A 20,324-nucleotide genomic window follows, 5' to 3' on the forward strand; every position below is an offset into this window, starting at 1 on the left:
AAAAGCCCAGAGGACAGCAGGAACTCAGCTCCCTGCTGCCAAGTTTACTTATCTGGCCCCATCACCATCTTCTCCAAGGGAAGGTACACGCAGGTAGGGAAGAAAGAAGAGGGGAGGGAAAGTTGTCATTTGTGGGACACCTTCATATAAGGGCAAGTTGCTTATAAGCCCGTTTTATGGGTAAGGGAACTAACGATTACTATTCTTGTTATTCAACTGGATTGGCCAAATTATGTACGAGACCCAAGACTGAGATTCATTTATCTGCAGTGTGGAAGACAGAACTTGCCCATGGGAAAGAAAAACATTTCCTTCACCTTGAAGTAATCAGCGCCTGGGTGGCTCAGTCTATTATGTATTCAACTCCTGATTGTGGCTCAGGTCATGATCTCAGGGTCATGATATTGAGCCCCATGTTGGGCTAGGCATTGGGCATGGAGCCCACTTAAGAGTCTCTTTCTCTCTCTCTCTGCTTCTTCCCTTTCCCCTCTCTTAATAAATAAGTAAATATCAGCAGAAGGAAGCAAAAATTTCTAAATGTCTATTCTTCCTTCCCTTACGAGGCACGTAGTCCACAGCCCTGCACACAGTAGGCGTTCAAGAAAGGAAAGTTCTTGTCGCCGTCACTGCTGTTATTATTTTTTTAAAAGATTATTTATTTATCTGTCAGAGAAAGAGAGTGAGCAAGCACAGGCAGACAGAATAGCAAGCAGAGACAGAGGGAGAAGCAGAGTCCCTGCCGAGTAAGGAGCCCGATGTGGGACTCGATCCCAAGATGCTAGGACCCAAGACGAAGGCAGTGGCTTAACCCACTGAGCCATCCAGGCGCCCCCATCACTACTGTTATTAAACACATTACTACACATTCAAAGCTGGGGAAGTGAAGATAAACAAAACTCACTCTCACCTCTGAGGAATTCACCCTTATAGCGGGAAGGACGAGAGCAAAAAGTCATCTCTTCCACTCGCTTGATTTTGCAAACCACTTTCACATACACCATTTCACTGAATTCTCGCGACAACCTCATGAGGAAGGCATTTTTCCCATTTTAGAGATAAGGAAACTGAGCCTCAAGTGGGTTTCAATGATTTGCCCAGACATTGTAAAATATGAATAAAATAGGAAATAAAATAATGTTCGCAGGAACACACCTTCGTTGGATTAACAGATGTGTTTAAAAGCAATAAAAAAATATTATGTGAGGCTGACAAAACATGACCCCATTTTATTAAAAAATATATATATATAAAAGATAGCCTTTACTGGATTAAAAAAACAGCCAAGCTCTTAACAACACTCATTTATGGAGCTACCGCGGTGTGCCAGGCGCTTTCTAGGCATCTCTTTAATCCCACAACAACCGGGAAAGGTAGACGTGTTCAGCCCCCTTTGCCGGAGGAGAAGCCAAGCCTCAGAGAGGTGAAGCTCTGTGCCCAGAGTTGCACAGCAACCTGGATAGAGCCAGGATGGGGCCCCAGGCTCTAAGACATAGGTGAAGAGCTGGAATTTGGACCTGTTCCCAAGTCGGTTTTGCCAAGGAAAAGCTCCCGCTGAGAGGTGATCCCTCTCTCTTGTCTCACTCCGCAGAGCATGATGAGTGGGAGGGAGGCTGCGGGCCGTTCTCCAAGGTAAGAGGGTTCGTTGTAGCCCATTTGGGGAGCAGAACAGCATAGCCTGGCTTTCTCCAAGTGTGTGTGTCTGCGTTCACATGGGTGAGTGTACACGTGTGACTGTGTAAGGTTGGCTGGGTGCCGGGTCTCATAAAGCCACGTGATCCAAATCTGTACCTCTTCCCAAAATGTCAATTTTACTTCCAAAATTGAGACATGATGAATTTTTTAAGAAGATTTCATTTATTGGGCGCCTGGGTGGCTCCGTGGGTTAAGCCGCTGCCTTCGGCTCAGGTCATGATCTCAGGATCCTGGAATCGAGTCCCGCATCTGGGTCTTTGCTCAGCAGGGAGCCTGCTTCCCTCTCTCTCCCCGCCTGCCTCTCTGTCTACTTGTGATCTCTCTCTGTCAAATAAATAAATAAAAATCTTTAAAAAAAAAAAGAAAGAAAGAAAGAAGATTTCATGTATTTATTTGACAGAGAGATAGAGAGCGCGAGCAGGCAGAGTGGCAGGCAGAGGGAGAGGGAGAAGCACGCACCCCGCTGAGCAGGGAGCCCAATATGATGCGGGGCTCAATCCCAGGACCCTGGGATCATTACCTGAGCCTAAGGCAGCCACTTAACCGACCGAGCCATCAGGGGCCCCATGAGACATGGTGAATTTTACATGAAAGTGCAGATGGCCATAAAATGGCTAAGAACATAAATGTCATGTGGTATTTCAAGGTGACGAAAGACAACGAGTATAAGGAGGGTCTAGTACTAGTCTGAGAGCTCTGTACACGTGAACTAGTTTAATCCTCAAAGCTGTCTGTTGCAGGGACTGTTACTAGCCCCATAGGTGCAGAAAGATGCAGAGACTGAGGATGAAAAAAGTTAACTTGTTCAAGTTCACATAGCTGGGAAGCGGAGGAGTGTGGGCAAACATAAGCATTTCAATAGCCAGATATTAGAACATCTGTATTACCCATGGTTAGTGCAATTAAACATTTACAAACAGATGGGCAGCTGAGGATGATGTAGAAGCAGGTGGCTTCTGCTTGATTGCCTTGATAAAATAATGAGGGCTGCCAACTGCCAACAGCTTACCTGGGCCAGCTACTCTAACTCTGTTGTCTGGTTGAATTCCTACTACATCCCTTTGAAAGAGGTACTGTTGGGAGCTTTACAGATGAAAAACAGAGGCTCAGAGAGTTAGTGTCTGTTGGCTGGTCACACAGCTAAGTAGTGGCAGAGATGGGATTTGCATGGGGGTCTCTTTGACCCCAAAGCTGCTGCTCACACCGGTGATTATGTCAGCTCTGTCCTCCAGGTCCTCTGGTCTCTGGGTCTTGTTCTTTCGACACCCATCTAGAAGAGACTCCTGTTCTCTTCTAGAGAGGGGTCCTTTTATGAGTGAGCTGCTTCTGGATCAGGCTGAAACTGGCCAGGCTCACAGAGTTCAAAGTTGCGTCTTTCCACCCACTGAAAACACACTTGTCATGAAATAGTTACAAATCCCGATCATGAGAGAGGAAGAGCTGGGCACTAACTGGAACTGTAAAGATCTGGCTTTTAAGCTCTAGCTCTGTGAGGAGTCCTTTCCACATGACATTGGAGGAGTCACTTCCTTGCTCTGGGACTCAGTTTCTCCATCTGTGAAAAGGGAATAGTGAAGCTAGCTGTGACTTACTGAGAATCTGCCTCACGAAGGTGGGTTTCCAAGGGCTTCACGCTCAGTTCCTCACCAAATCCTCCCCACAGCTCTGCGGACAGGGCGCGGGATCCTGGCAGTATTCCAGGGAGGAAACGGAGGCTCAGAGAGGTGACGGAGCTTGTCCAACGTGGCACAGCGGGCGAGTGAAGGCACCGGGCTGGAGTCCTTCTTTTTGGTCCCTGCTCTCCTCCTCAAGGCACCTGGCTGTCCTGCTGAGCAGATGCTCCTGGAGGGCACCGCGTGTGAAACGGCTCTGAAGGGTGCGCGTGCTGGGCCGGCAGTGCTGAGATGCCGTGACTGGATTATACCAACGACACTGCCACCCTGGAAGGATGAGAAAGGATTTATGTTAGGAATGTGACAACCATTTCCAGCAAGCTCTTGCTTGGGGTTACCCAGTGCCAGGCGCTTCGCAGAGGTCAGCAAAGTTAGTCATCAAAGCAACCATTGCAGGCTCTGAAAGGATGAATAACTTACCTGTAACGGCACAGCTGAGACACACAAAATTCGGATTTCAGCCCATGTCTGTCTGATTCCCAGACTCACAGAGACAAAGTGCAGGGGGGCTGGGGTCGCTGCCTGAGGCTGATTCTCTATGACCCATTTGTTTGCACAGAGTTTTGAAAGAGCCACAGATATCCACAGCACCGGATGGGGAAGTCGAATCAGAGACCTGGACTCTGCTGTGTACTTCAGGGTGACCTTTGGCAGGTTCCCTAATACCTGGGAGCCTCGTAGGGGTGAAATGGAAGCAATTCCCAAGCCTCCTATTACCACGTAGACTAAAATGCTGGGCACTGGTGAGTAGGCTCTTCTGAACACCTTCTTGCTGCTGCCTTTGATAAGATGTGGGACCAACATGTAGGCTCCTTGGGACCCACCCCAATGAACCTGCAGTGGAAGCTGGGATCAACCCTTCATACATCTGGACCCACTGCAAGACCTGTCAGGGGCCCCAATGGGGGAGGGATGAGTATGAGCCAGTGTTGGGGGGGGGCCGGGCATCTGTCTTGATGGTCTCTGAGTCCTCATCTCCTCCTTGCATGACCTAGTACCCTGGTGCATCTTGAAACCTTTATTTTTAAACACGTTATTTATTTATTTATTTTTGAAGATTCTATTTACTTATTTGAGAGAGAGAGAGAGTGAGAGAGAGAGTGCACATGAGTGGGAGGAGGGACAGAGACAGAGAGAATCAGGCTCCCCTCTGAGCAAGAAGCCTGATGTGGGGCTTGATCCCGGAACCCTGGGATCATACCTGAGCCAAAGTCACACACCTAACCGACTCACCCACCCAGGCACACACACACCCCTTTTTTTAATGCTAGAAAATGGCATAAGCTGGGAACAAAACCAAGGTCAGAAAGAACCTGGATCAGTGAGCAGGCGGGGTTTTCTGAGGAGACTGCCATGCCTTGGGTACCCTTATTGCCCTACAACGTACACGTTTAGCCCCAAACCAACCACTGCCAGCTGGCCAGCGACCACCTCGACTTAGGGTAATGAGTTCCATATGTTTCCATAAGAACCCAGCTAAGCTTTTCCCCAGCAGTTCTGAAAAAGTGTTCTTCCCCCTCCCCAGCTTCCAACTCGTGCTTGGCCCACCCTTGTTTCATTTGCTCTTAATGAGGGCAGGAGGGAGGAGGCTGGGTGGCACTGACAAGGAGGCAATGCTCTCGGGAATCACCATCCCTGACTTCACATTTCCAGATCCTCAGGGCACATGGTGGGGGGAGGGCAAGGTGGGGGCGGGGGCGGAGGGATGTGCTATCAGCCCCTGGCAGTCCCTCTATAGGAGCTGTGTGAGGCCATAAGCCTCTCAGGGTCTCATTTACCCCGTCTCTAAAGTGGGCATAACAATCCCTGCTCAGGGTAAACAGGTATCACAAAAAGGAAGATAGAGGCTTGGGTTCGAGTCCTGTCTTGACTATGAACTTTCTGTATATGCCTGAGCAGGTTCCTTCCCCTTTCTGGGCCCTTCTGTCCCTGACAAACTTTAGATTTATGAACAAATGGCAAAATGTACAGAGAAGTACATCAGCTTATCTGTCAGACGCCGGTGGCTCCAGGGTGGGGGTCGCAGGAAGCCCAAGGCCTCCCTACCAGGGTCAGTGTTACTGCCCATCTGGGCTCCCTTTGATGGCAGTGTGGCCCACCGAGAGTTCGGCCTCCTATGTCTGGCACAAAGTTGGAGAAGGGTGGTGGTGGTGAGGGGGAGAGGGAGTGTCCCCAGGTGGAAAGTCAGTTCATAGCTTGGGTGGGGAAGAGGGGAGGCCACGGTCAGCCAGCCCCCAGCCACGGAGTAACATGAATCTGAGTTCAGAGGGCCACAGCACCCACTTCCTTAATCTGGGTCGTCAAAGACAACCCCCAAATCCTTGTCCTAAATAACCTACTGCCCTGATCCGGACTGTCCCGATCCTACCCAAAGACTGACTCACTAACCTTGACCACTGATGCTACTAGTCACACTATGTCTGTTACCCCAGGCCACAGACTGCCAGCTGCCAGCTCCCATCCACACTTAGTCCCAAACCCTGTCACAGTCTGGCTGAACCCCAACTCTGGCCACACTCTGACTCCTCACTCTACTTTCAGAGTGATTCCTGATTTTGGTCAGGAGGAGACCCCTTGACCTTGCCACTGACTTACTCTTAAGAGGAGAACTAACGAGAGAAGAATTAAATGCTAAATTGTGAGTGAAATAGGACATGAGAGAGGACAGTGGGGCGGGCAGGGGTGGGAGCGGGGGAGACTGGAGCAGAGGGCAGAGGCTTCCCGGAGGACCCCAGCGGGCCTGGGGCCACACTTGGAAGGTCGGATTGGCCTTGTGCGGGGCACGTCGCAGGCGCTCGAAGAATGCGAGCTGCCTGAAAGAATGAAGGAAGGAAGGAACGGGGGTGCGATCCAGGGCGGCCACCCGGCCAGGGCAAAGCTGCCTAGGCAGGAAGCGGGGTGGGGGCACGCTGAGGCAGCATCGGGCCCAGCGCAGCTGGGGGCAGCGGGAGAGCAGTCCGGTCAGCGACTCCGCTGGGTGGGGGGCCCCCCCAGGCTGGGAGGCTGGGAACTGGGAGGCCGCGCTGCTGGCAGAGTGGCGGGGGCGCCGCGAGGCTCCGGATGGGCTGGGAGCCCCGCCCGCAGGCTGCGGAGGGAGCCGGAGCCAGAGCGGAGCCAGAGCTCAGACATCCGGGCGCCAGCGAACACCTGCGAGCGGCCCCCAGGGCCCGCGGGGGGAGCGCGGGTCGCCGGGCCGGGGGCGGGCCGGGGCGGGGGCGGGGCCGTCTCGCCTCCGCCCTGCCGGGCTCGGGCCACGTGGGCCGAGGCTCCGCCCCCGCCCAGGCCCTAAGTCGCGGCGGGTGGGCCGCGGCTCTCGAGTTGCGAGGGAGGGGAGCGGGCAGAGGGGCCCCCAAGAAGCAATTCTGCGGGAGAGCGCGATAGGGGGTCTTAGAGTGTAGCCTGGGGAACCGAGAAGAGTGGTGGCCATGCGAGGTGATGAGGCCGGGAGGACACATAATTGAAGGTTGCCGGGCGCATCCACAGCTGGGGAGAGCTATAACTGGCGTCCTCAAGACACCATCTCCGGTGTCACGGGCATGACTTTGAATCCCTGCTTTGTTACTTAGAGCTGTGTGGCCACGGGCAAGTTACTTTGCCCGTTCTGAGCCTGGCTGTCTTGCTCGTTTGTTTTATTTACAAAACAAAACTCTCTTCCAAATGTCCCTGTTTCAGATCTGATGCGATAATGAACCCAAGACACTCAGCTAATAATGAAGCTTGTATTTCAGGGAACTTAGTAGATGCTTTATGTACGTTACCTTTAATCCGAGTCACAAACCTGCAAAGGAGGTACCTCTTTCACAAATGAGGGAGAGTGACCCTGGGTGGCCCTGGGTCTTTCATTCTGCAAGCACCCACTGGGGACTAAAAAAGTACCAGGTGCAGGAAATGGCGAGGGAGAAGAGATGGCCTGGAGGAAACATGAGAATGTGGGTTTTGAAGCTCCTTGCTGTGCCACGTCCCTGTGGTGTGTGACCTCCAAGTAATTCAGCCTCTCTGAATCTGCTTCTTCTGTAAAATGGGAATAATGATACCCGCTTTGCTGGGCTGTGGTGAGGATTAGAAAAAAAATTAAGATAACATAGAGCCTGGCACCTGCAGGCACTCGATAGGTGATTATGACGGAAGACACTATCCTCAATCTGAGAGTTTTCCAACCAGCAGTCAAATCGCTTTCACTCTCTAATGACTAATGAATTGGCATGCTGGTTTCAGCTTTTGTCCCAGCCACCTGAACAGCTCAGTCTCAGCAGACCTGACAGGCAATTTCCTTGGAATTAGCTTAATAATACCTTGTAGGTGTGTGATGCATTTCAAAGAACTTTCCCACCATTATCTTCTGTCCAGGGAACAAGAACTGCCAGCTGCTGGGCAAAGGAGAAGAGAGGCTTGGAGAGGTAAAGCGGCTTGCTCAAGGTCACATGGCCGCTGCGGAGCGATTTGGGTCTTTCTAGCGTCCCCAGTCCCCTAGCTTCTGAGTGAGCAGGAAGCAGCATGCCTTGGCAGAAAGGGCGGAAGATCAATGCCTGTGATCAATGGTCTAAGGTAGGGCCGAGTACTTCAGGGTGGATGGCTCAGGATCAGCAATCTTGCCTCGATGTGGAAACTGAGGGCCAAGAGGGGCAATCTCTCGCTTGCGGTTGGATAGCTAGGATGTGTTAGAGCAAGGATCTGCACCCCTGTACGGCTGTCACCAGAACAAGCACAGCACCTCTAACAAAACCTGGGTCCCTAGACCCAACCTGGGTCTACTTCGTTGAGGTAAGAGTTCCTCACATAGGGACTGAGGACCTCACAGGGGATTGGAGGTCTGCTATGACTCTGCAAGAGGGTGTGTGTATTTTCTGGTGCGCTCAATCCTCCCCCAGATCATCAGAGACCAGGAAACAGGTTAGGAACCGCTGGTCAGCCCTTTGGCAAAGACAGAGGTTGCCTCCCCACCACGTGCCCCTGTTCACCCCTGAAAGCTCACCCGGGTTAAGGCATGAAGGGTGATGACGTGACCTGTTTGTTATGAAATATTGAAGTAACTCATGCCAGGGGCCAACACACAGATGAGATCATATCATAAACAGGAATCTCATGAGGCCAGGAGCCTGGTGGAGCCCACCTGGGGAGCTGCCAGGTGGGGAGCAAAGGGGGATGGTGGCGATTGGTGGTCTTGCCCTCTGCCCCACTCTCAGACCTGGCCTCATAGGATGGCCAGTCTCAGGCTCTGCTCCTGTCCACTACAATTGTAGTCACTGTAGTTATGTTAAAGTCCCATCTCAAGGGGCTGTGAGAACCCGGCTCAGACCCATTATCCATGGAGCCTCAGACTCTCCATTTCTGAAATAGAGTCAGAGATGCTCATAGAGTAGACTCCCAGTGGAGGTGTTATGGGAAGGAAATACCAGAAGGATTGGAGGCTGTGAGGCTGCTTCAAACTCCCAGTCTAGGCTCAGTCTTCAACTACCTGGTGGGAGGAGAGGGATTGGTATTAATGTTCCCCAATCAGCACCTAAATCATTCTGATCAGAGTGGCTGGGGGATTGAGGGATGAGAAAAGCCCCTCTCCTATTTTTCCAAACTTGGAAGCCCAAGAGGAAGCCATATCAGAGAACATGAGGAGGGAAATGAAACCGGGCCCTGACCTGCTTATTCATCTCTAAAATGGGTCTATCAACCACCACCCCTGTCTGGGCTCTGGGTGAGGCTCCACTCTTCCCCATCCCCTGCTAGAAAGAGCTCATGAATAATTAATGGCACCGAAGCCATAGGGTAATGGAGCAAAACAGCTCAAGGGACCTAAGAAACTGGGACTCAGGAGACCTAATTTCTATCCTGAGCTCCCAACTTGCTGGATGAGCTCCCCTCACATCTTTCCTCATCTGTAAAATGAGGGGCCAGGGCCTTCTCTGCACCCAGCCCTTACTGGATATGCGGATCCCATCATGAACCCTTTCCACTGTCCCCCCAACTCCAGTTTTTTTTTTCCCCCAACTCTAGTCTTAGCTGGCATTTCCCCACATCTCCCTTACATAATAAGCAAGCTTACTTTTCCCAAGGTCCAAGAAGGACATTGATTTCTCCTAAATTCAGCCTTATGAGAGTGTTTGCACTTAAGGAAAACAAATTATATACTCAAGTGTTTAAAAACCGTTTATTATGCAAAATGTTAACTTTTATAAAAAGTTTAATATACATTGCATGGTCACAGAAAGTCACCTTCCTGCAAAAAAGGTACAAAAGCTATATACTCTATTATAGAGTTCATAATCAGGGCAACAGAGCCTTTCTCCAAGGAGACCAGAAGACCAGCTCTACTGCTGCCTTGGCAGACTTTGGAGAGCAGCCACCCCCCCCCCAACCTCCACACTGTGAAAGAAAGACTTTAAAACTTAGGGGTGGGGTGGGGGCCGGGAGACGTTGCCAGCTGGTGCCCAGAGCTAGCTCTGGCTCTTTAGGCCACCCAAGTTCACAGTCCTTCGCTCCCGGGCGCCAGGTCCAGGCTCGAGGCAGGGGTTCGGGGAAGTCAAGTGGGCAGGGCGAGGTTGGGGCCCATCCATGCCCTCGGGCTTCCGGCCGTAGAGGGTCCCGGGGTCCCAGGCGGAACGGGCGCCAGCACCTGCATTCTGGGCGGGGGAGGAAAGAAGACCAGGGAGCCATCAGTTTCCGCCGAGCGCGCCGAGGCGGGGGCCGTCCGCAGACTGCCCGGCGCCAGGGAGGAAACTTGGTCTCTACCTCCAGCTGATAACTCCGAGCCCCACGCTGCCCCCACCCAGTTGGCGCCAAAGGACCACAGGCGGAGCCTGCAATCACCCCGCCCTCCTGGAATTGACACTAGCTGGGAGAGGGCAGAGGAAGATACAGCTCCTTTTACGATTCCAAACTACAAACAGAACGGCTCTTTTATTCACCTGCGCCTACTTTTTCTCGAGTCTTTGGCCTCTGATGGAGGACAGGGGCAAAATGCGTTCAAGGTTGAAACGCACATAGGGCGGGGAATTGGTTCTACCATTCATTTAATGTAACCGCGGATAAGTCCCTTGCCCCTCTCTCGCCTCGTTTTCCCCAAACTGAAGAGGCAGTAATTCCTTAAAAGGCCAACCAATTCCAAGATCTGTCGTTTAAGCACCGCCCTACCTCCACCCCCCAGGCCGGAGGTGGGGATGCTCACCTGGAGGCGCCAGGACTGCCAGGTCAGTGGCAGAAGCTCCTCTTGTCGTTGGAAATCACAAGTTCCGGAGCGAGCTCAGCTGTCTGAGAAAAGGGAAAGAGGGAAAAGTTATGCACGGCATTTGGGAGTTTTAGGGGTCCAGGCAGCATCCCGGCTCTGGAACTCAGCCCCGCCCCAGCTCCCGCGCACGCCCCCACACACCTGGATGGGAAGATGCGGGCCGTCTGGAGGTCCAGGGGCGGGCTCAGCCAGAACCACCTGCAGGTCGAGGATATAGTCGATGACGCGCTGCAGGATTTCCACCTGGCTAAGCTGAGTGCCTCGCGGGACTCCGGGGACCAGTTCCCGCAAGCGCGAATAGCAGTGGTTCATGTCGTCCAACAGGCTCAGCGGCTCCTCGGCTGCCGGACCCTTGCCGCGACCGCGCGCGATGGCCAGGCTGCGTTCAGACAGGCAGCACACCGCCTCGTAGCAGCCGCGCACCGGGCTCAGAGCCTTCATATTGAGGAATGAGACTGGAGGTGCCGAAAGGACGAAGACAGCCAAAAACCCCCAACAGCAGCTGGCAACGCGCGCACGCCAGCAGCGGCCCCACTTATAGAGCCCGCCTCGAAGGCACGCCCCTTTATGCAAAACGTGCGCCCGGGCCCCGCCTCCGCCAATCCTGGGCGTTCACAACCCGGTTAAATTGCAAACAGGCTTCCTCCGGCTGGTCTGACGCCGAATACCGCGGAGTCGCGGATTCAAAGAATGAGGAAGCGCTGATACTGGGGAGAGGCAGGCCTCTTTGCCAGCAAGGATTTTAAAAATCACTTAAAACCATTAAGTTTAAGAATTTGCCTTTTCCTGGCAGCGCCCCAGATCTTTGAGCTCCCCTGCCCCCTGCCAGTCCACCCACAGCCCAACACTAACTCGAACCCACAGCTCCTCTGAGGTCATAAATCCCTGAACAGCAAAGAAGCTTTTTTTTTTTTTTTTTTAAAGCAAAGGATTTTTCAAGGGAAACTTGTAAGGAATTAGTGCCGCCTTGTTCCCCAATTTGCTGTTCGTCTGACCTCCAGACTCACTGGCGTCAGGAATTATCTTGTGACCAGAGGGGAAAAAAATTAATTGCGGTGAAGCTGAGGTTACAATGAAGAAAACAGATTTGGGCTAGGGCTGAGATTGCAGAAGGAGGAGGGGAAGGGGGTTTGAGCAAAGAACACTATTTATTTGAACAACAGGGGAAAAGAAAAGAAAAAAAAAAAAAAGACAGACTGAATCCGTGATTTTTGCATGGGGAAAGAAAGGAGCTCCCACCCTCTCGCCCCATAGACTCCATAAGCAGCCAAAGATATGCCAATTGTGTTTTGGAAGTGAGTTTGATTAGAATTTTGGATAGAGTTTTAAATATGGGGAACAGGCAGGATGATTTCTATATAAATCTTTTTAGGGGCCCCCATTGGGTCAGCCAATCTCTTGACTCTTGCTTTGCCCCCCCCCCCCACTTTCCACACACCTCTCTGCAGAAAACAATAGTTTGGTAATTTCATCACTCAATTGTCTGTCCCTTTCTGCTATGGAAGGGTAGGCCACCTGGACTTGATTATTCTTAGCCTTGCTGAAATAGCTCCAGCTCTGAGAGCCCAGGAAAGGGATCAGAGGACAGGGAAGCTAAGCCTTGTATTGCAACAGGACATTGCACTCAGTATTCTTTCCTTGTCTTCTTGTCACTTCCCAGAACTTTTGGGAATTCGCAGCCTCAAATGCTGGTTTTCATCTTGGAAACCCAGGTGGGATTCCTCCAATGGTTGCTTCCTAAGTCAATCAGTTGGTAAATATTTATGGAGTCACCTTACATAAAACAGTGGCTCCTGCTCTCAAGAATCTCACAATTTGGGGAGACAAAATTAACACAGGAAACAATTAAGAGTTCTATAGTATGTGGCACTGATTAACAGGACAATGGGAGCTCAGAACTAGGAGAATCTCAAAATTGTCATGGTAGAAAGGACACTGGGCTGGGAATCAACATCCCAGCCATAGGATCTCGAACAAGTCCAGGTACCCTGGCCTTGGTTTGCCTTGTGAATAGTGTGGTGAGATGGTGCTAAGTGATTATTTTAAATCCTTTCCAATAATGGAAATCTAAGGCTTTATGAAATTTGGACAGGCAGGAGTGGGATGGTAAAGGGCCCAGAGAGGGGCCATAAAACATGTCCAGTGTCACGCCACAGCTAATGGCAGAGCCAACCCTGAAGTCCCATTGTTTCCCATCAAACCACAGGGCTCTGTGTTGCAAGAAAGGGGTCTTCTAAAGACTTTTCCCTAAAAAGTTAATGTTTTCAAGTTTCTTCTACTCTTTAGCATAAGAAGGAGGAAGACGATAACCAATAACCTGTGAGTGCACAAGTCAGTCTATAAATGCTATAGACGTCAAAAGAAGAGAATGCCAGCTATTTGGTCATGGGAAGGGGAAAATGGTGGCTCTGCAAGACTTCTGAGTGACCAAATAGAAAACCCTTTCCTTTTCTATCACACAGACTTCCGTGGTTTGTGCAAAATGGTCTAGCTGGGGCTGGCAGGGGCGGGGGTGGGCGGGGGTGGGTTGTTGTGGGTGCTAGGGGTTGCTGAGGGGTGGTTCTGAAAAATCATGGCCTTTGGGGCCCGGCCGATTTATGTTCACATCCCTGTTCTTCTCTTTTACTAATGATGTTGAACTAAGTCAACTCTCTGTGCCTCAATTCCCCAGTTTATAAAATGAAGCTAATTAGACCTACCTCATTTATTCAACAAATAATTATTGCATGCCTTTGCTCCGCAAGGCACTTGACATGCTCTCTCCACCAGATGGGTTAGTCTCCTCAGTGCCTGGGGACACAGCACAGGGCCAGGTGTGTGGTAGGTGCTGGGTCCACAGGTCCATACAGGTTCTCTTCTCTCCTTTTCCCTCCTCCGTTACTACCACTGATGCCTCGGGCTTGTGTACCTGTTTGCAAAGCACCTTCACATTTATTATTTCCCAAGATGATTTCAGGCTGAAATGCCTCTGGGCTGTGTGACACAGGCAGTAGAAAGTGCAGTAGGATTAGCAAGCAGAATTCTCTCTTGCCACGCCAGTAACTTGCAATGTGGCCTTGGACGTGTGTTCTTGCTTCCTGGGCTGAATTTTCTGCAAAATGGTGGGGGAGGTGGGAGCAAAGGACCTCTGGGGGTCTTCTCCAATCTAAGATTCTAATTCTGAAAGAAGCAGGGTACGGTTGGGAACACTGAATAAAGACTGAACCCGAGAGACTTCTTTTTCCAGCAGCGGACTGGAGGGCTAGCTCAGGCCTTCTGCGACTAGTTTAGTGGTGGCGGGGCCTCAGCCTCTTATTCCAAATGCCTCTGAACTTTCTGTTCCCAGTTCTGCTCCTTTTACCAGCTTTTTCCCCCCTCTTGCATTTTTTATTTTTATGAAAGGATGTCATTAAGGCTTTTGTCTGCGCTGTTTTTGTTTCAGAACTTTTCTCACAATCCTATTTTTTGTTGAGGAATCCGCTCCTTTGCCCAGCTGTGGGTCCCGGTCCCACAGCTGTGTTGATCTAAGACTCAGCCCCAGACAGCCTGGCGCCAGGGTGGGACGTCATGCGTTCACACAGGGATGCGTGTCCCAGGCAACCTTTCCTCGGGCAGTCACCGGTCGGCGACTGCCGCCCCCACCAATGAGCGCCCGACACCCGAGAAAGGGGCGGGGCCTGCGCCTCCCCGGCAGGCGAGCGGCTTGTGAATTGCAGATGCTGGGAACTTGATAACGTTCCCTGAATTGGGGCCCTTTAAATTCTTTTTTCCCTCCCTCTTTTAGTTCTTTCTTTTCTTCCTTTTGTTTATTCTTTCTCTCCACCTTCTTCCCTCATCTATATATGTATATAGTTTTTTTCCTTTGTCATCTCCTTCTTCCTTTTAAAACTATCTCCTCCCAGTGTCAGGAATCATTTTGTAAGCATTTCCAGGAACTGAATCTTCCTTTGCCAAAATTGAAAGAAAAAAAAAAAAAAGAAGAAGAAGAAGAAAAGAAAAAAAAAGTCAGTGTTGTGTACTCTGATTTTTTGAAGAGTTGGCAGAACTATTAAGTTATACTGTTTTGTCTTTAAAATTTTAAAAAGTGGTGGGGGGTCTCTGAGCTGTCGCTTTCAAAGCCAGAGTAATGATGATGAGAACTGCAGATGTCTTTTTGCCTAAACTGAGTTTCTATCTACTTGTCTACCTATCCATTCCACCCCCCCCTTATGTTGTGAAGTTGGAATCAAGGGAACCTCAAACACTTGCCCAAGGTTACTGGGATGTCAGCTGTGGACTTGGGGCCTCCTCCTCCCTTGGCTCCCTGTCCACTCTGTCCACTAACTCTCATTAGCATTAGGGTGGTCTGCTGTGGTCTCAGAACATCCCCAGGTGCTGTATTTCCTAATAGGTACCTGTTTGTTCCCAAAGTGCCTTAACTGTGTGCTGAGGATTTTCCAGCTGGGCACATAGAACATGTCCCCTCCCTCCCCCGCCTTCCACCCCCTACCCCGCCTCCTACCCCCCCTCTCCCTACAGTGAGCCTAGACCTCAAAGTGCTGCTTGAGACTCAAGTGACACAAGGAAAGCACAGGGAATTCAGAATTAAAACCAGCCTCAAATTCCTGTATGAAGTACTTCCCCTCACTCTGCCTCAGTTGTCTCCTCTGTAGAATGGGGAGGAAAATAATACCCACTTATCTCACAGCTGAAAGGATCAAAGGGGAGGAGGGATGGAAAGTACTGTGGGAACCAATTAGTTATTTTTCTGTGCTATGATGTGATGGACCCCTGGTGGGTGGACTAGGTGGTACCAGTTGCGTTTAATGGTTTATGCTGAGAATGTTCTCAGGAATGTGGGTAATATGGAGAAGGGACTGTAGGAAGCATGGGGGTCTAAGACTTGAGTCCTTATAGGGGTGGGGATTTCAGAGACCTCCAAGATAGGCTATTCTATAGTTAAGAAGTACTTGGTGCTATCATCACCATCATCATCCTTCATTGAATCTTAACCGTTCACCTTCTCATACATTATCTCACTGACGCATTTTATGAAAAGGAACTGAGGCTCAGAGAGGTAATTATGCTTGCCCAAGTTCACATAGCCAGTGAGTGGTAGATCCAAGATTTGCACCCATGTCTGCCTGTCTCAAAACTTGTATCCTTCTTTGCCTATGCCTTTCATCCTGTCCCTCCAAGGAACTTCTTGCGAAGGTAGATTGGACCCAACAGCATTTTCCTGTACTGGATAGAGAAAAGCAAAGTGGGGGGTAGGTAGGGGATGCATTTGATAGGAAGACAGCCACTAAGGTGCTGGGAACATTAAGGGAAAAACCTTTCTTTTCTAAGCAAAGAGACTCAGGGAGCATTGGAAATTTCTTGGAAATTTGAAGCTTTTTTTTTTATTTCCCCAAAAGCCATTTCTTGTCCATGATTTAAGGGATGTTTATTCTTAAAGTGCAGAATGACATCTCCTGTTTTTAAGAATCCGTTTTGAATTAAGTTTCCTCCCTCTCTCATTCTTCCAACCCCAGTTCCACCTTTTTGGTCCAGTCATATCACCCTGAAGTTAACCAACCCCTTGCTTCAACAGGTAGGCAGTGACCATGGATGTCCAGGAGCTGGTTGGGCATCTGGGGTGAAGGAGTGGACACCCACAGGGAAGCGAGTAGGGAGTTTATTTTCTGAGAACCTATCCTTTGTTGAGTGCCTTATAAAATATCTTATATAATCTGCTCTAGAGGCTTTGGGGGTAGGTATTATTATGGCAAAGATCCTGAAGTTCAAAGAGATTTGTTACACAGCTTGTTGGTATAAAACCGCACCAATCAGGATTTGAATCCGGGTCTGTGGCTCAAATCCTGACATGCATGAGGATGAACACACACATAGTGTGTTCATGCTCATGTGTGAAACCGCACACAGTGTGCAGACACAAAGGATTGGTTCTCTCCCCCTAACACTTACAGGCTAGTGAGTATGACCAGCAACACTGTCCAGCAGGGACAGTTTGGAACTTCTAGAATTTGGAGAGCATCAGTGGGCTATGTGGGAGTTTAACTGTGACTTAAACAATAACAACAACAACAACAAAAAAAAAACAAGGGAAGGGGGTGCCTGGATGGCTCAGTCAGTTAAGTGTGTGTCTTTAGCTCAGGTCATGATCCTGGGGTCCTGGGATCAAGCCCCACTCCCTGTTCAGCCAGGAACCTGCTTCTCCTTTTCCCTCTGCCTACTATTCCCCCTGCTTTTGCTCTCTGTCAAGTAAATAAATAAAATCTTAAAAAAATAAAAATAAAAACAATAAAAGGAAACACATATATTGCAGAGGTTTTAGTCTTTCCAAAGCACTTTCACTAAACACTCCCAGCCACCCGATGGGCCATAGAGGTCACCTGCCTTGTGACCAGGTGGTCTTTCTCTGGTTTCAGTATCCCTCCCAGTGCTTGGCACAGAGTGGGCACTTAGTGAAGATATACTGAATGACATTCCACCTCGGTCATCACTTTTAGGAGACCCCTTGGGGGTGGAGGGATTTAAAACCCAAATGCAGGCTATACTGGCGGTCTCTCTGATTCTGTGACTCTCAGGCCTAGTGTCTTTGCTGCAGACACCGGCAGCTGGATTTGGGCTCCCACGAAAGGAGGGGGTCAGAAAAGGCTGTAGAAAGATGGAGTCCGAAGAAAGAAAAAAGGTACTCCCCACAAAGGTCTTGAAATGCAATGTTCACCCTTCCCAGATACAGTCTTGTGTTGGCCTACGTCCCAGTTGCTGTTCAAAGGCTTTGAGGGTAGGTACTGAGGTCAAGAGAGGGGGATCTGACCTAAGAGACAGGTGTCCCTGCCAGAGAGGAAAAGGCCTCAAAGGCTTTGAGGGTAGGTACTGAGGTCAAGAGAGGGGGATCTGACCTAAGAGACAGGTGTCCCTGCCAGAGAGGAAAAGGCTCCTCCACTCCCAACCAGAGGGCCTCCTGCGAACTACAGGTGCTGCTGAGTGGAATCATTACCGTGGAGGCCCAGGCATCGGCAGGCTTACAAAGGACAACCTTCGCTGAGCGCCAAGAGGGAGCCGGGCATCTTACATGTATTTTCTCTGTCTCAATCCTCATATCAGTTGAAGTCAGAGGGGTGAGGTGACTTGCCCAAGGTCACTCAGCTGTTGGGAAGCAGAGTAGAGCGGCCTCAGTCCAAAGCTTGTGCAGTTAGCCAAGCTACCAACTGCAGGAAAATGCTGGAGAACGGGGGACTGTCTTAAGGAGGAATTGAGGATGGGAGAAGGAAATGCACATCTGAAGTCCATTTTGCTCAGCAGCCCCTCATGGTGTCTGGCACTGTATGTGTGTATGTCTCTGAGTAAGTGGGTTCTCCAGAAAGTGTGTATTCCTTCCTGAGTGTGGGTCCTTCACCCCTCCCTGGGTTTTGGAATCCCTCTTGAGAGTTGTGTGTCTGGGCCCCTGGTGAGAGTGTGAGTGTCTCTCCGGTGCTGTGGCCCATTTACATTTGTGGGGTGGTTCCCTGCCCAGCATACGGCATTCACACGAGCTTCTGGGGGGTGTGCAGCATTCTCCCTAACGTGCCCTTTGCAGTGTGCGTCCCTCTCCCCCCAGTCCTGGGGCCAGGTGCAAATAGGGCCAAGAGGACAATGAGCTTGCACGCCCGGGTGGCCTTTTCCTCCACTCCCTCATTCACTGTGACCCCCTCCGCCTTCACCCCCGCGCCCTGGCTGCCCCCATTCTGGCCCTCTCCGACCTTGGCCCTCCTCGCCTGCGCCAGGGCGCCCCACCTCCGCCCTGCCAGACCCTCCGGGTCCTCCCTGCCCGCCCCTCTGCGGCCCCCACCCGAACCCTCCCCGCCCGCTCCCCCAGGCCCCCGCGGCTCCCTCCCGGACCCTGCCGGACCCTCCCCGCCCGCCCCACCCGCGCCCCGCGCGCCCCGAGCACCGCGCCCCGCGCCCCCACCCCCGGCGGCCCCAGGCGCGCAGCTGCGGGACACACAATCGCCGGCGCCCCCTACCCACCCCCCGCGCAGCCCCTCGCCCAACAAAAGCCGCTTTCTTTCCCCACAACAGATTAAAGACCAGGAGGGGGTGAAAAATAGCTTCTCCAGCCCTGGCGGGGGAGGGGCGCGGGAAAAGCTGGGCTTTGGGGACTCTTTGATGGCGAGCGTGTGGGAAACCCGGAGGAATGTGGCTGCTGGGATCCGCGCAGCAGGGCGAGGCTCCGGGAGAAGGACCCGCCCCCCGGGACCCCCGGGACCCCCTCACCGCGGACCCTCGTGTGCCCTGCGCCCCGCGCCCCCGCTCGCTGAGCCCTCTCGCTCCTGCCCATTCTGTCTGTCTCTCAGTCCCTTTTCTCTATTTCGAACTTCTCGGTCGTCTTCATGTTTTCCGCTCTTCTCATTTTCCTTTTCGCGAATCCCCTTTGCTCGTCCACCTCTTTTCTTCTCATTTCTATTCTCTTCGTCTCTTACTCCTTGTCTTTCTTTATCTATATCTAAACACCCATCCTTTATCTCCTCTCTTTGTCTCGGACACACTCTGCGTGCCTCTTTGTGGCCTTGTCTCAGTTTCTTGGTGGCTCCTCGTCTGTGTCTACGGCTGGGGCTCTCGTGGGTTGGCTTATAGGGACGCTGCTGGGTTTAGCACAGTCTCCTGCCTGTTTGGAGAGGGCTGGCAGGAGAGAACCTGGGATGTGGGCAGTTGTTGAAACATTTCCTCTCCCTACACAGACACACATATGAGTGCAGATGGGAGCCGGCAAGGGGAAGCTGGAGCCCAGAGAACAGGCAGGGAGAAGACTTGGGGTGGCCTGGCCTGCTAGACCAGGGTCCACTAGGAACAGGGGCTCTTGGAGGCATTCAAGGGTTCCGCATTATTTTTGGCCCAGTTTAGTTCAGTCTCTGAAAGGAATTCCTGGCCCAGGACCAGATGGTGGCCTTGGGACCCTGATGGGAAATGGGTTGGGTCTCCTGGCCCCCTCGCATCTAGTCCTTGGGACAGGGCGTGGGGGAGGGAGGAGGCTGAGTCAAGACAAAGGGCTTCCAAGTGGCTTGGGGCAGAGACCATCCTGGCAGAGACCTGGAGGTATGTGCAGGGAGGCTCAGCCTCCAATCTTGGAAACACAGCCTTTGCACTTGGCTCTGCCACTAGCTGACAACCCTGGGCAAATCCTCTGTCCTCTTTGGGCATCAGTTCACCCACCTGCAAAAGGAGATCTTTGTTTAGATTAGTGGTCCTCAGCCTTTTATTCTACCCACAGATCCCAAGATCCAATTTATTCCAAATGCATTGCTTATATTAATTAATCTCCTTTCTCATTTTGTATTTATGAAAGACAAGCATTCAGAGTTTCTGATTAGCATGATTCATTACCATGCAGAGCTGTTCTAATTCCAGCCAAAGACACCCCACGGAGACCCCCAAAGCCCTGGTGCTTTAGTAGGCTGTGCAGTAGAATCCCATGGGAGACAACTTGCGTTTGAATACTGAATCTGCTAGCGTCCAGCTGTGTGACCTTGGGGAGGTCACACCCTCCCTCTGCTTCCTTATCTGTAAAAAAAGAGATATTCATAACATCAACCCCACAGGATTGTGGTGAGCATTACATCAGATAACAGAAAAATGTAAGAAATAGGTGCTCAAGGGCGCCCGGGTAAAGCTTCTGCCTTCAGCTGAGGTCATGATCCCGGGGTCCAGGGATCAAGCCCCATATAGAGCTCTCTGCTCGGCAGGGAGCCTGCTCCCCCCCCCCCCCCCCCCCGCCTGCCTCTCTGCCTACTTGTGAT

At 51.3% G+C, this 20,324-nt stretch overlaps 1 protein-coding gene across 1 annotated transcript; it reads right to left on the minus strand.

Moving 5' to 3' along the window:
- Window positions 1–9,493: 9,493 nt before the first annotated feature.
- On the minus strand, window positions 9,494–11,085 carry ID3 (inhibitor of DNA binding 3, HLH protein). The gene is made up of 3 exons (XM_044237419.1): window positions 10,726–11,085; window positions 10,525–10,607; window positions 9,494–9,979 (listed from the first exon to the last, which is right to left on the minus strand). The coding sequence occupies exons 1-2, from the start codon at window positions 11,023–11,025 to the stop codon at window positions 10,548–10,550; spliced, it is 360 nt and encodes a 119-aa protein (XP_044093354.1). The 5' UTR covers window positions 11,026–11,085; the 3' UTR covers window positions 9,494–9,979; window positions 10,525–10,547.
- Between the last annotated feature and the right edge of the window lie 9,239 nt (window positions 11,086–20,324).

Source organism: Neovison vison, chromosome 2, assembly GCF_020171115.1.
Source record: "Neovison vison isolate M4711 chromosome 2, ASM_NN_V1, whole genome shotgun sequence".
NCBI lineage: Eukaryota > Metazoa > Chordata > Mammalia > Carnivora > Mustelidae > Neogale > Neogale vison.